This window comes from Bufo gargarizans, chromosome 1 (genome assembly GCF_014858855.1).
Source record: "Bufo gargarizans isolate SCDJY-AF-19 chromosome 1, ASM1485885v1, whole genome shotgun sequence".
In the NCBI taxonomy this organism is placed as follows: domain Eukaryota; kingdom Metazoa; phylum Chordata; class Amphibia; order Anura; family Bufonidae; genus Bufo; species Bufo gargarizans.
In genome coordinates, this window is record NC_058080.1 from 213,900,364 (window position 1) to 213,914,765 (window position 14,402).

A 14,402-nucleotide genomic window follows, 5' to 3' on the forward strand; every position below is an offset into this window, starting at 1 on the left:
AATCTATCCATGAGACAGATAACAGCCAGCATACCTTACAATGGCAGCCTTGTGCACTATGAAATATTCCAAACCAACTGTCATCTGACTGAGAACCAGTAAACCTCAAAGCTATTTTGCATCTCTTTGATGGCTTGGGTGGACCTGCACACCTAGATCAATATCATTATGGCGACAAAAAGTTTTCTGATTGTCCTAACATAATATTCAATAACCTTTCTATACAGTTTTGTCATGTAAAAACATTTGCATAAACATGGACATATAGGAAAGACATGCAAATGAGCAGAATCTGCCTTGTTTTTAGCTGTCATAAGACTACGAAAACCAATAGATGGCGCTGTTCATAACTCAATAGCGGCATCTACTGGTTTCATAGTCTTCTGACAGGAATATTAGACTAAGAGTCTTATGACAAGCCTTCTAGTGTAGCCTTTTGCATGGAAAATTCATAATAAAATTTTGCAATTAGAATATTCGTGATCTACACTAGGATGATATCTGACACTGGGAAAGTTAGGTAATAACTCAGTGACAAAATCTGACACTGGGAAAGCTGGGTAGTAACTCAGTGAATATATCTGACACTGGAAAAGCTGATTAATAATTCAGTGATGATATCAGACACTGGGAAAGTTGGGTAATAACTCAGTGATGATATCTGACACTGGGAAAGGTGGGTAATAACTTAGTGATGATATCTGACCTGGGAAAGCTGGGTAGTAAGTCAGTGAAGATATCTGACACTGGAAAAGCTGGGTAATAACTCAGTGATGATATCTGACACTGGGAAAGCTTATCCTAACCTAGAAACAAATAAATTGTAGATGTTAATTATTATGTACACTGTAAGACCAGTGTAGTAAAGTACAGTATCACTTGTACCACTGATTGCACTTTAGTCTCTAAATCAGTAGATAGCAACTGACTGTCTGAGGCCCCCTTGGTTTGACTGTGCTGAGTGTAAAATTTGACATTAACAATTTTACCTGTAAAAGTTTATGATTTAATGTTTTACACCATACACCACATATTCATCATGGCTCTACACAATTTATTGAGGTTTCTATTTCTAACCATCATTGCAGGTGGCTCACAAGTTTCAGAAGGTTGAGGTTAGTATCACTTCTAGTGCACTAAACATGTGAGAGAGAGGGAGATCATTGCATAGCATATGATGAACATACAACATTCAAATAATATGGTTGACATCACAAGAATAATTAAGTTTGTGCAAACATTTTAACATTCATTGATTAGTTCCTCACTCTGCAGGGCCATACATGACTACTGCCAAAGAAGGAACCAAAATATGAACAAACAAATACTATTTCCAAACATGAAAAATAACATTTTAATAGCCAGATTCCTTTAAACTTCGTTTCTCACAAGAATTTGGTTAATTTTGGAAGATTTTCAAATGCATAACTGTTATCTTTCCATGATCTCTGTAGATCTGTAAATTTGTTCACTGGAGCAGCTAACACATTAGATGGAAACCGTTTTTCTTATCTATTCCCCTGTTCTTCTTCAAGTTTGCTAATCCCTTGACCCATGAATTGATCGTCCCTGTAAATGGAAAGCTCATAGTGAACCTAACGAAACAAGGGTCATCTGTACTCAAGAGATCTTTCACATTGACCAATAGATCACACAGTGGAACATTACAAATGGCCAGATCTTACATCAGGAGATATAAATTCAGTAAAATACTTTAGTCTGCAAACTAATAGCCCAGTTCTAATATTCTTGACAGAAGACTGAAACCAAAATATGGAGCTATTGAGTTATGAACAGCGCCATCTATTGGTTTTATAGTCTTCTGACAAAACTATCAGTCTACTCTTGTCAAAGGACTGTGAAACCAATAGATGGCGCTGTTCATAACTCAATAGCGCCATCTATTGGTTTTCATAGTCTTATGACATCTGAAAAACAAGGCAGATTCTGCTCATTTGCATGTCTTTCCTATATGTCCATGTTTATGCAAATTAGTTTTTACATAACAAAACTGTATAGAAAGGTTATTGAATATTATGTTAGGACAAATCAGAAAACATTTTGTCGCCATAATGATATTGATCTAGGTGGGCAGGTCCACCCAAGAAATCCAACAAAATAACTTTGAGGTTTACTGGTTCTGTCAGTTGAGAGCTGGTTTGGAATAGCTCATAGTGCATAAGGCTGCCATTGTATGGTATGCTGGCTGTTATCTGTCTCATGGATAGATTGATGGCTTGCACATACCTGGCTTTTGGCATAGAGCCTTTGTGTGGTTGTCTATTGTATGCATACATAATAGGAGTCTAAGACGCATCCAGCTATCCTCTTAATGCTGTTACCAAACCATTTTGATGGAGTTTCCATCAATTTCTAACCTTTTATTTAGGAACCAGACACCCTCTTCTTTTCCGAGCAGGGGGTGCCTGGGGTTTTCCCATTGACTTCTATGAGCACTTTGGTGCTCGCGCAACACTGGTAAATAACCTTAGTAATATAACCGTTTTTGTAGTGTCCACTCGATTTCATAGATAACCAATTACATTATGCCTTGATTCTCATATTGGAGTGAATAAATAGTGTAATATAACCATTATAGAAAGGGTTGTGGTAGCAAGAGCCGCAGCAACAAGTGTCATCCAGCGGTCGTGTTTTGAAGACCAATCCTGATGCGCTGGAATGGTTGACTCTGTCTTCAACATCATCTCAACTGACATCAGACACCCACAGCTAGGAGTCTGTGGGTTCCTCTGACACCACATTTAGATGGCATGCCCCAGGAACAAGCTCTGTGCTCTCACCTGTCCTGAACCTATCTCAATCCAACATCCCAAAAGCACATAATGATAGCACTGATATTGATTGCTCCAGTGTCCTTGCTCCCTGACTGTCAGCCGAGTTGATTGCAACAGTAATGGGTTGACATCGGTGGTGCCACATTAGCAATTGGCTTCCATAAATGATGATCTGGAAACCTCTTGAATTGTTACTGTGGGTAAAACTTGGGTACATCATTTTTATACTGAAACCAAAAGGCAAAGGAACAATGTTGAAAAATGAACTGAGACCTGTGACTAAATGTCTGTATCTGATACGTGAGAAAATGAACTTTTTTAACGACCCTCATATATCATTAGGCTAAAGGGGAATTGACAGGGTACACTTCTATTAACTTTCACAATGGTATATACTAAAGTTCAGATTTTCTTGCGTCTTATGTACTTCATAACACTGTATGCGGTACAGTAAAGCAAAGCATTCTTTTAGACCTGTGTATAGAACTGGGCTATTAGTTTGCAGACTAAAGTATTTTACTGAATTTATATCTCCTGATGTAAGATCTGGCCATTTGTAATGTTCCACTGTGTGATCTATTGGTCAATGTGAAAGATCTCTTGAGTACAGATGACCCTTGTTTCGTTAGGTTCACTATGAGCTTTCCATTTACAGGGACGATCAATTCATGGGTCAAGGGATTAGCAAACTTGAAGAAGAACAGGGGAATAGATAAGAAAAACGGTTTCCATCTAATGTGTTAGCTGCTCCAGTGAACAAATTTACAGATCTACAGAGATCATGGAAAGATAACAGTTATGCATTTGAAAATCTTCCAAAATTAACCAAATTCTTGTGAGAAACGAAGTTTAAAGGAATCTGGCTATTAAAATGTTATTTTTCATGTTTGGAAATAGTATTTGTTTGTTTATATTTTGGTTCCCCTCTTTGGCAGTAGTCATGTATGGCCCTGCAGAGTGAGGAACTAATCAATGAATGTTGAAATGTTTGCACAAACTTAATTATTCTTGTGATGTCAACCATATTATTTGAATGTTGTATGTTCATATGCTATGCATTTATCTCCCTCTCACATGTTTAGTGCACTAGAAGTGATACTAACCTCAACCTTCTGAAACTTGTGAGCCACCTGAAATGATGGTTAGAAATAGAAACCTCAATAAATTGTGTAGAGCCATGATGAATATGTGGTGTATGGTGTAAAACATTAAATCATAAACTTTTGCAGGTAAAATTGTTAATGTCAAATTTTACACTCAGCACAGTCAAACCAAGGGGGCCTCAGACAGTCAGTTGCTATCTACTGATTTAGAGACTAAAGTGCAATCAGTGGTACAAGTTATACTGTACTTTACTACACTGGTCTTACATTGTACATAATAATTAACATCTACAATTTATTTGTCTCTAGGTTAGGATAAGCCTGCAATAGTTAATGTGAAGGTCTTATTGTAGCCAGTGCACATGGTCATAACTCATGGTTCCTACAATGTAATACAGCTATGGGTCCTTAGCTCCTGGTTGGAGATCACAGGCTAATTTTAATATGAAGATGAAGCTATTGAGAGACAACTATACTTACCAGAGCAAATTTTTTGTTGAGAATCATCTGCTCCACAAGTGAAGACTCATTATGAAAAAGATGAGGTTGCATATGGCTCCACATATGTGGAAACCACCAAAACTCATCCACTGAGCCCAGCAAGAGGTCATCGCCTCTGTCCTCCTTCTCAGTACCTAGAAGAAAGGCATGAGATATAAATTAGTGTTGTGCTAGTTAGCTGTAATTAATGTTTTGCTAAAGTGTCTTTCATCTCCTCATTTCAGAAATTCTGCTTCATTATCAGGAATTCTGCTTTATATAATCCCTGTGGTATTTTTTTGCTTAGGTTATTTGGCTCTTAACTATTCATCTTTTTACCACAGTCATCATGGAAAAGTTTGTCTAAATGCTGAGGAGCACATTTCTTAAGTCAAGTGTTTTAGACACTGGTCTTAATAAAGCCCCATAGCTGGCAGAGGCCTATTCATAACTTCAACTCATCCAGCGCCAGTTCTAAATGTAAGACAGTTTCCGAGCTGTATTACATTTAAACCCTTTTCTATACCTAAAACAGGTGTAGAAAACGGTGAATGAGATGGATGTTCCGGCCCATCCCCTGCCCACAACATGCCCAGAATTTTAGACATGGCGTGAGCAGGGAAAAGTCTAAGATAACGACGCACCTAACCATTGCACCGCCATCTGCACCTGAAGTATGCCTAATTTAGGCGTATTTCAGATTAGTAAATATGACCCCCTGAATGCTTATCTTTCTCTCTTTCTCTCTCTCTCTCTCTCTCTCTCTGTACATATACATTCACCTAAAGAATTATTAGGAACACCATACTAATACGGTGTTGGACCCCCTTTTGCCTTCAGAACTGCCTTAATTCTACGTGGCATTGATTCAACAAGGTGCTGATAGCATTCTTTAGAAATGTTGGCCCATATTGATAGGATAGCATCTTGCAGTTGATGGAGATTTGAGGGATGCACATCCAGGGCACAAAGCTCCTGTTCCCCCACAGCCCAAAGATGCTCTATTGGGTTGAGATCTGCTGACTGTGGGGGCCATTTTAGTAGAGTGAACTCATTGTCATGTTCAAGAAACCAATTTGAAATGATTCTAGCTTTGTGACATGGTGCATTATCCTGCTGGAAGTAGCCATCAGGAGATGGGTACATGGTGGTCATGAAGGGATGGACATGGTCAGAAACAATGCTCAGGTAGCCCGTGGCATTTAAACGATGGCCAATTGGCACTAAGGGGCCTAAAGTGTGCCCAGAAAGCATCCCTCACACCATTACACCACCACCACCAGCCTGCACAGTGGTAACAAGGCATGATGGATACATGTTCTCATTCTGTTTACGCCAAATTCGGACTCTACCATTTGAATGTCTCAACAGAAATCGAGACTCATCAGACTAGGCAACATTTTTCCAGTCTTCAACAGTCCAATTTTGGTTTAGCTCGTGCAAATTGTAGCCTCTTTTTCCTATTTGTAGTGGAGATGAGTGGTATCCGGTGGTGTCTTCTGCTGTTGTAGCCCACCTTTCTTTCCCATTCTGACATTCAGTTTGGAGTTCAGGAGATTGTCTTGACCAGGACCACAACCCTACATGCATTGAAGAAACTGCCATGTTATTGGTTGACTAGATAATCGCATTAATGAGAAATAGAACAGGTGTTCCTAATAATTCTTTAGGTGAGTGTATATATATATATCAGTAAAAACAGAGCAGCCCTCCAGTATGGTGAAAAAAGGAAAGCTGTTTATTCACCCAGTGGTGACGCAACGTTTCGGCTCCAACATGAAGCCTTTCTCAAGCCAATGTTTGAGCCGAAACGTCGCGTCACCACTAGGTGAATAAATAGCTTTATTTTTTTCACCATACTGGAGGCCTGCTCTGTTTTTTTACTGATATTATCCTGGGAGGCTATTCCCACTGGAGCTTGCACCCTATTTCCAATATTCTAAGGTTGGTGCTGCCATTTATTATAGTATATATATATATATATATATATATACAGACGTGGACAAAATTGTTGGTACCCTTTGGTCAATGAAAGAAAAAGTCACAATGGTCACAGAAATAACTTTAATCTGACAAAAGTAATAATAAATTAAAATTCTATAAATGTTAACCAATGAAAGTCAGACATTGTTTTTCAACCATGCTTCAACAGAATTATGTAAAAAAATAAACTCATGAAACAGGCATGGACAAAAATGATGGTACCCCTAGAAAACACAGAACATAATGTGACCAAAGGGACATGTTAATTCAAGGTGTGTCCACTAATTAGCATCACAGGTGTCTACAACCTTGTAATCAGCCATTGGGCCTATATATATGGCTCCAGGTAATCACTGTGTTGTTTGGTGATATGGTGTGTACCACACTCGACATGGACCAGAGGAAGCAAAGGAAAGAGCTGTCTCAAGAGATCAGAAAGAAAATTATAGACAAGCATGTTAAAGGTAAAGGCTATAAGACCATCTCCAAGCAACTAGATGTTCCTGTGAGTACAGTTGCACATATTATTCATAAGTTTAAGATCCATGGGACTGTAGCCAACCTCCCTGGACGTGGCCGCAGGAGGAAAATTGATGACAAATCTAAGAGACGGATAATCCGAATGGTAACAAAAGAGCCTAGAAAGACTTCTAAAGAGATTCAAGGTGAACTTCATGCTCAAGGAACATCAGTGTCAGATCGCACCATCCGTCGTTGTTTGAGCCAAAGTGGACTACATGGGAGACGACCAAGGAGGACACCATTGTTGAAAACGAATCATAAAAAAGCAAGACTGGAATATGCCAAACTACATGTTGACAAGCCACAAAGCTTCTGGGAGAATGTCCTGTGGACAGATGAGACAAAAATCGAAGTTTTTGCCAAGGCACATCAGCTGTATGTTCACAGACGAAAAAATGAAGCATATCAAGAAAAGAACACTGTCCCTACTGTGAAACATGGAGGAGGCTCTGTTATGTTCTGGGGCTGCTTTGCTGCGTCTGGCACAGGGTGTCTTGAATCTGTGCAGGGTACAATGAAATCTCAAGACTATCAAGGAATTCTAGAGAGAAATGTACTAGCCAGTGTCAGAAAGCTTGGTCTCAGTCGCAGGTCATGGGTCTTGCAACAGGACAATGACCCAAAACACACCGCTAAAAACACCCAAGAATGGCTAAGAGGAAAAAATTGGACTATTCTAAAGTGGCCTTCTATGAGCCCTGACCTCAATCCTATTGAGCATCTTTGGAAGGAGCTGAAACATGCAGTCTGGAAAAGGCACCCTTCAAACCGGACACAACTGGAGCAGTTTGCTCATGAGGAGTGGGCCAAAATACCTGCTGAGAGGTGCAGATGTCTCATTGACAGTTACAGGAAGCGTTTGATTGCAGTGATTGCCTCAAAAGGTTGCGCAACAAAATATTAAGTTAGGTGTACCATCATTTTTGTCCATGCCTGTTTCATGAGTTTATTTTTTTACATAATTCTGTTGAAGCATGGTTGAAAAACAATGTCTGACTTTCATTGGTTAACATTTATAGAATTTTAATTTATTATTACTTTTGTCAGATTAAAGTTATTTCTGTGACCATTGTGACTTTTTCTTTCATTGACCAAAGGGTACCAACAATTTTGTCCACGTCTGTATATATACATACACACATACGTATATACATACATACACAAACAATGATGAGCAAAAGGGTAAAAAAAAAAAATGGAACTTTTAACTTTCAGGCTCTCAGGCTCCATATCTCACCATCCACTACAGTTTCCAACGTGAGACTACCATCATTTTATAGACAATCATCTTGGCTATGTCATACATAATTTGGACTTGCAACTATTTAGCATATGATTAGTTATGCAGATTCTTGTAATTTAACTGCATTGTTACAGTTCTTCTTGTATACTACAAATTACAACCTGTTCTCACATTCCCTAATAGCTCAGTGTGTTATTAGGTTGATTCCCAGGCAAAAGGTCGCTGGTTTGAATGGAGGAGAAGGCATGAAGAATATTTCCCAAAAAAAGATAAACCGCATCATCCAGCTCATTGATAGTGGTTAGAGATGAGCGAATTTTTCAAAAATTTGATTCGCCGGTTGCTGAATTTTTCGGGAAAAATTGAATTCAATCCGAAAATATTCACGGCGAATTACATAAAAAAACAGCTATTTCCTGGCAGCTGACAGGATTTATAGTGGTGTAGAACACTGCCTTGAAGTAACACGCATAGAAAGTCTGCTTTGGTAGTGAGATAATACTGTGAGTCTGTATGACATGCAGATGACAGGCGTTACTCTTAGAATCACTTCACACTTCACATTTCACACTTCACTTGGTCACAGTCAAAACCGACCAAATAACTCAAGTATGAACTCAGCCCTTACAGGTCAATGTTAGCACAAAGAAACTATTAAACGCGCATGCAAGTAGAACCCCCCTGACAGAGTGGAGATGGTGTCAGTAGTAATTTTTTGTTGTTGACGTCACTGATTAATTAGCCCATCCTCTGATCCATCAGAACAATAACCCACAAAAAAACGATCCTGTCTGTTGAGCATCTGCCTTCACTCGGTAAGCATTTGCTCAATAATCCATTAGTATTGCTAAAGCCAAAACAAAACAAAAAAAACAGGAGTTGATCTGAAACAGAGATGATTGGAATATTTGCATGTCTTCTGTGTTTTGTAGCTACTCCTGCTTTTGGCTACCAAATCATAAGCCAATTCAGATGGGACCATAAGGGCCATACAGCTGCTACACAGGCAGGATCCGTTGTGCATCTAATTTTTCCTTCCTTCTTACAGATCAGAAGAAGGGTCAAATAAATGATGATGTCAGCCAGGCCGAAAGCCAAAATAGTGTCCAATTCATGAAGTGGGGAGGGTGGGAACGGCATGAGGAGACCACAGAGTGGCCCAATGACAGGGTCTGGAGGTGGCAGCAGTATGAGGAGGTCACCAAGTAGCACAATGACAGAGTCTAGAGGCGGTGGCAGTATGAGGAGGCCACCGAGTGGCCCAATGACAGAGTCTGGAGATGGCGGCAGTATGAGTAGACCACAGAATGGCACAATGACAGAGTTTGGAGGTGGCGGCAGCAGCATCAGCATCAGCATCAGGAGGAGGCCAGAGAGTGGCACAATGACTGTAATGACCGGCGTCACGGACAGGGAGGGAAAAGGGAAAGCCCTGCCCAAGGGAGAGGGAAAGGTGGTGACCCCTGACTCACCTTGCGGCTGGCACCTGACTGCCCTGATGTCCCTAGACGGGTTCCTCACCCATGCGGCGATCACGTGCCAAAACCCTGGCTTTCCCTAAAATGAGCCCTAGATAGTGAACGGGCCGGTAGGATCGCTAGTCCGCACCACTGACACTAAGAGGGAAACACCAGAGGAGGACAGACAATACAGACAAACATATAAACCCAGGTGGGCGACCACAGCAGACCACAAAGGTCCAACAGGGATCCGGAGGGAAACGTTCTGGATCAACAACCAGAGAACGCAGCAATACAGCTCCAGTGGGTCAGTATAGAAGTCCAGGCAGGAAGCTCTATATCTGGCAACCAGAGAAAAGTGAGAGGGGAATATAAGGAGGTTGGGAGTGCTGGACAAGGAACAGCTGAGGAGAAGGAGCTATGGATCCCTGAGTGAGCCAAAAAGGGTTGCAAAGCAAACCCAGAAAGCTACCATAAGGAAACAGCCCTATCTTACATAGAGCGCACAGTCAACCGCTGCGACTTCCTGACCCCGGGTATAACGGAGTCAGGCGTGGTTCTTGACACCCTCGTGACAGTACCCGCCTCTCTATGAGGGGCCTCTGGACACTCAGGACCAGGTCTCTTAGGATGAGAGGCATGAAAAGCCCGAACTAGCCTGTCGGCGTTTACCTCAGACGCAGGAACCCACATTCTTTCCTCGGGACCGTAACCTCTCCAATGCACCAGATATTGAAGAGAGTGGCGGACCCGACGAGAATTAACAGTTTTGGATATCTGAAACTCTAGATTACCATCCACAACAACAGGAGGGGGTGGCAACGGTTACGGTTCTAGAGGTGGAACATATTTTTTGAGTAACGACTTATGAAAGACGTTATGGATTTTAAAAGTCTGAGGTAGCTCCAGGCGAAAAGCCACGGGGTTGATGACGGCTACAATTTTGTAAGGGCCAATGAACCTAGGACCCAGTTTCCAAGAGGGAACCTTTAATTTAATATTCCTAGTAGACAACCACACCAGGGGCGGATTAAGTGCATGATAGGCCCGGGGCTGTTTACCCAACTTGGGCCCCCCCCCTCCATTTTAGTTTAGTTTAGTTTTTTTTTGTATGAAGAGGCTGCGGTGCTTCATGAGCGCCACAGTCTCTTCTTACGCCATATGACATCTTCAGACAAAAAAGAAAACAAAAAAACAAATTGGGTCCTAAACTGAAAAATTTGGTCGTCAAATTTAAAATACATATAATTGTAATAAAATAAAAAAAGACATGGAGGAGAATACAGCACCACATACCTGTTACATCCAGTGACATCTCCTGTCATGTAGACCTTCTATTTCCTCTTCTCCTCCATTTGACCCAGACCACCATGGCAAATTCTTTTAGCCGCATCTCGTCTCTACAGTTTGTAACACAGACACGTTAGATTTCTCAATTTTTCCATCAACCTCCTCATCCTGGTGTCCCCACAGTGTCATCCTGCCACCCCCAATACTGTGCCTGTTGTGCTCGTCAATGCCCCAGGAACTATACTGCTGAAATAATAGTGACCCTGACAGATATAATTGGGGTAATTTATCAAACTGGTGTAAAGTAGAACTGGATTTCCAAAAGAGCTGTCAAATATGAAAGGTGGAATCTGATTGGCTGCTATGGGCAACTAAGCCAGTTCTGCTTTACACCAGTTTGATAAATTACCCCAAATGTCCCTATAGTGTCCACAGCAGCTATAATGTCCCCTAGAGACCCCCAGTAATAATACCACCCTCTATTGTGCTCCAGGCAATAATGCCTGTATAGTGTCCCCAGAAATAATAGAATTGCCCCTATGGTGCCTCCCCAATAGCAACACCCCCATATAGTAATTTCCACCACACTGCCCCCACATAGTAATCCCCCCATAGTAATTTGCCCCCACACAGTAATTTCCCCCAAACTGCCCCCATATAGTAGTTTGCCCCCACACAGTAATTTGCCCCACACTGCCCCCATATAGTAGTTTGCCCCCACACAGTAATTTGCCCCACACTGCCCCCACATAGTAATTTGCCCCACACTGCCCCCACATAGTAAGTTGCCCCACACTGCCCCCACATAGTAATTTGCCCCACACTGCCCCCACATAGTAATTTGCCCAACACTGCCCCCACATAGTAATTTCCTCCACACTGCCCCCACATAGTAATTTCCTCCACACTGCCCCCACATAGTAATTTCCTCCACACTGCCCCCACATAGTAATTTCCTCCACACTGCCCCCACATAGTAATTTCCTCCACACTGCCCCCACATAGTATTTTGCCCCCACATAGCAATTTTCCCACATAGCAATTACCCCACACTGTCCCCACATAGAAATTACCCCACACGGAAATTACCCCACACTGTCCCCACATTGCAATTTCCCCCACACAATAGTTTCCCCCACATAGTAATTTGCCCCCACACTGCCCCCACATAGCAATTTGCCCCCACACTGCCCCATCTAGTAATTTGCCCCCACATAGTAGTCCCTCTCATAATAATTTGCCCCCGCATAGTAATTTGTCCCAACATAGTATTCCCTCTCATAATAATTTGCCCCCACACAATAGTTTTCCCCACACTGCCCCCACATAGTAATTTGCCCCCACATAGCAATTTGCCCACACTGTCCCCACATAGAAATTACCCCACACTGTCCCCACATAGCAATCACCCCACACTGTCCCAACATGGCAATTTCCCCCACACTGCCCCCACACAATAGTTTCCCCCACATAGTAATTTGCCCCCACATAGTCCCCACATAGCAATTACCCCCACACAATAGTTTCCCCCACACTATCCCCAGATAGAAATTTGCCCCCACATAGTAGTCCCTCCCATAATAATTTGCCCCCACACAGCAATTTGCCCCCACACAATAGTTTCCCCCACACTGCCCCATCTAGCAATTTGCCCCCACATAGTAGTCCCTCTCATAAGAATTTGCCCCCACATAGTAATTTGCCCCCACATAGTATTCCCTCATAATAATTTGCCCCCACACTGCCCCATCTAGTAATTTGCCCCCACATAGTATTCCCTCCCATAATAATTTGGCCCCATACAGCCCCCACATTCCCCGCCATGTAATCGATTTATCTTCCCTAATAGGTCCTCCTGTGCCCCCCCCCCCAAGTAGGCAAATTAAATAAAAAACTAAAAAATGAACAAAAAATGAAAAAATAAATACTCACCTATGTCCATGGCCAGGCGCTTGCTCGCAGAGGAAGGCGGGCGGGATGAGTCAGGCGCGTCACAGTGCTGCTTCCCGGCACAGGCGCGCAATGACGTCATCACGCACGCCTGCGCCGGGATTTCACTACCGCATAGGCCTCAGGCCTACAGGGCCTGAGGCCTATGCGGTGAATGCCGGTGATCGGCGATGGGACAGGGAGCTATGCGCTCCCGTGCCCCGCCGCAGTATGTGGGCATTCGGGTCAGCGTTGGGCCCCCCAGCGGTGCTGGGCCCGGGGCTGCCGACCCGAACGTCCCTATTGTAATCCGCCACTGAACCACACATAGTCATTCACTCCTAGGTCCGGACCTGGCAACCGTCTCTTATCAGCCATGCATTTGTATTTACCTCCCATATTTTTCAAGTTAGCTTGCACCTTCTGCCATACCGATGAAAGAGATGACGAAAACCGTTCCTCTTCGGGAACCCCAGAAGACCCCCCCCCCTCTTTGAAAGTACAGAATTGGGGATGAAAACCATATGCACCAAGAAATGGTGACTTGCCAGTGGATTCCTGACGACGATTATTTATGGCAAACTCAGCTAACGGTAAATATTATTACCACAACTCTTGGTTTTCAGACACAAAACATCTTAGATATGTCTCAAGGTTTTGGTTGGTACGCTCAGTCTGTCCATTCGACTGAGGATGGAAAGCTGAGGAAAACGACAAATGTACCCCCAAACGGGAACAAAAAGCTTTCCAAAATTTAGAAATAAACTGGGTACCCCGATCCGAAACAACATCGGAAGGGACCCCGTGAAGCTTCACGATTTCACTGATGAATACCTGAGCAAGAGTCTTAGCATTAGGTAGTGCGGGTAACGCAATGAAGTGTACCATTTTGCTAAACCTGTCCACTACTACCAAAATAACTGTTTTACCCGCAGACAAAGGTAAGTCAGTGATAAAATCCATTGACAGATGTGTCCATGGTCTTGTCACGGCTGAGGATGGGGGAAACCCTCAGCCGTGCGATGCCAGGTGTTGTAGTGGCTACTCGGCCATGAGCACAGGATAGGGAGCAGGTCACCTCCTCAAAGCATCCCTAACCTGACCCTAACTCCTAACCAGCATGGGCCGACCTTTAAGGTAGGAGGGCCCATGCGCAGGAACCTCGGAGCCCTATCTTACCCTCCGCAGATCCCTGCGCTAGGAGCTGGGTAGACGACCTACTCCTCCTTGGCACGGAGGAGCAGGAGTCTCAATGGCCAAGCTGTTGGGAAAAGGGGAACACTAACAGACTAATGGAAATGGCAGGCGAACTAGGTAGTTCTACCAACCTGCCACAGCCTTGCTGACTGGATCCCTCAAGAGACAGGAATCCAGAACCATTAGCTGCACCAAAACATAGAAAGCTCCCAACAGAAGAACATACAACCTCACCAACATAAAGACATCAACAAGAACAATAATTTTATGACCACAGGGGTGGCTCTCACTGGCAGGTCATAAGCACAGGAGGCTGCTCCAGCCATGGATGACTGAAGCAACCTACTGAGCCATGCCAGACACTCAGGCTATATAGGCCAAGAAGCCACACCCCACAGTC

The 14,402-nt window shown here is 42.8% G+C and overlaps 1 protein-coding gene across 1 annotated transcript in view; it reads right to left on the reverse strand.

The window, feature by feature from the left end:
• LOC122945932 (bifunctional heparan sulfate N-deacetylase/N-sulfotransferase 3-like) overlaps positions 1–14,402 on the reverse strand; it is a 550,006-nt gene that overhangs the window by 361,962 nt on the left and 173,642 nt on the right. The window contains exon 3 of the mRNA XM_044305192.1: positions 4,379–4,533. Within this exon, the coding sequence (XP_044161127.1) occupies positions 4,379–4,533 (155 nt within the window). The remainder of the gene's footprint in view (positions 1–4,378; positions 4,534–14,402) is intronic.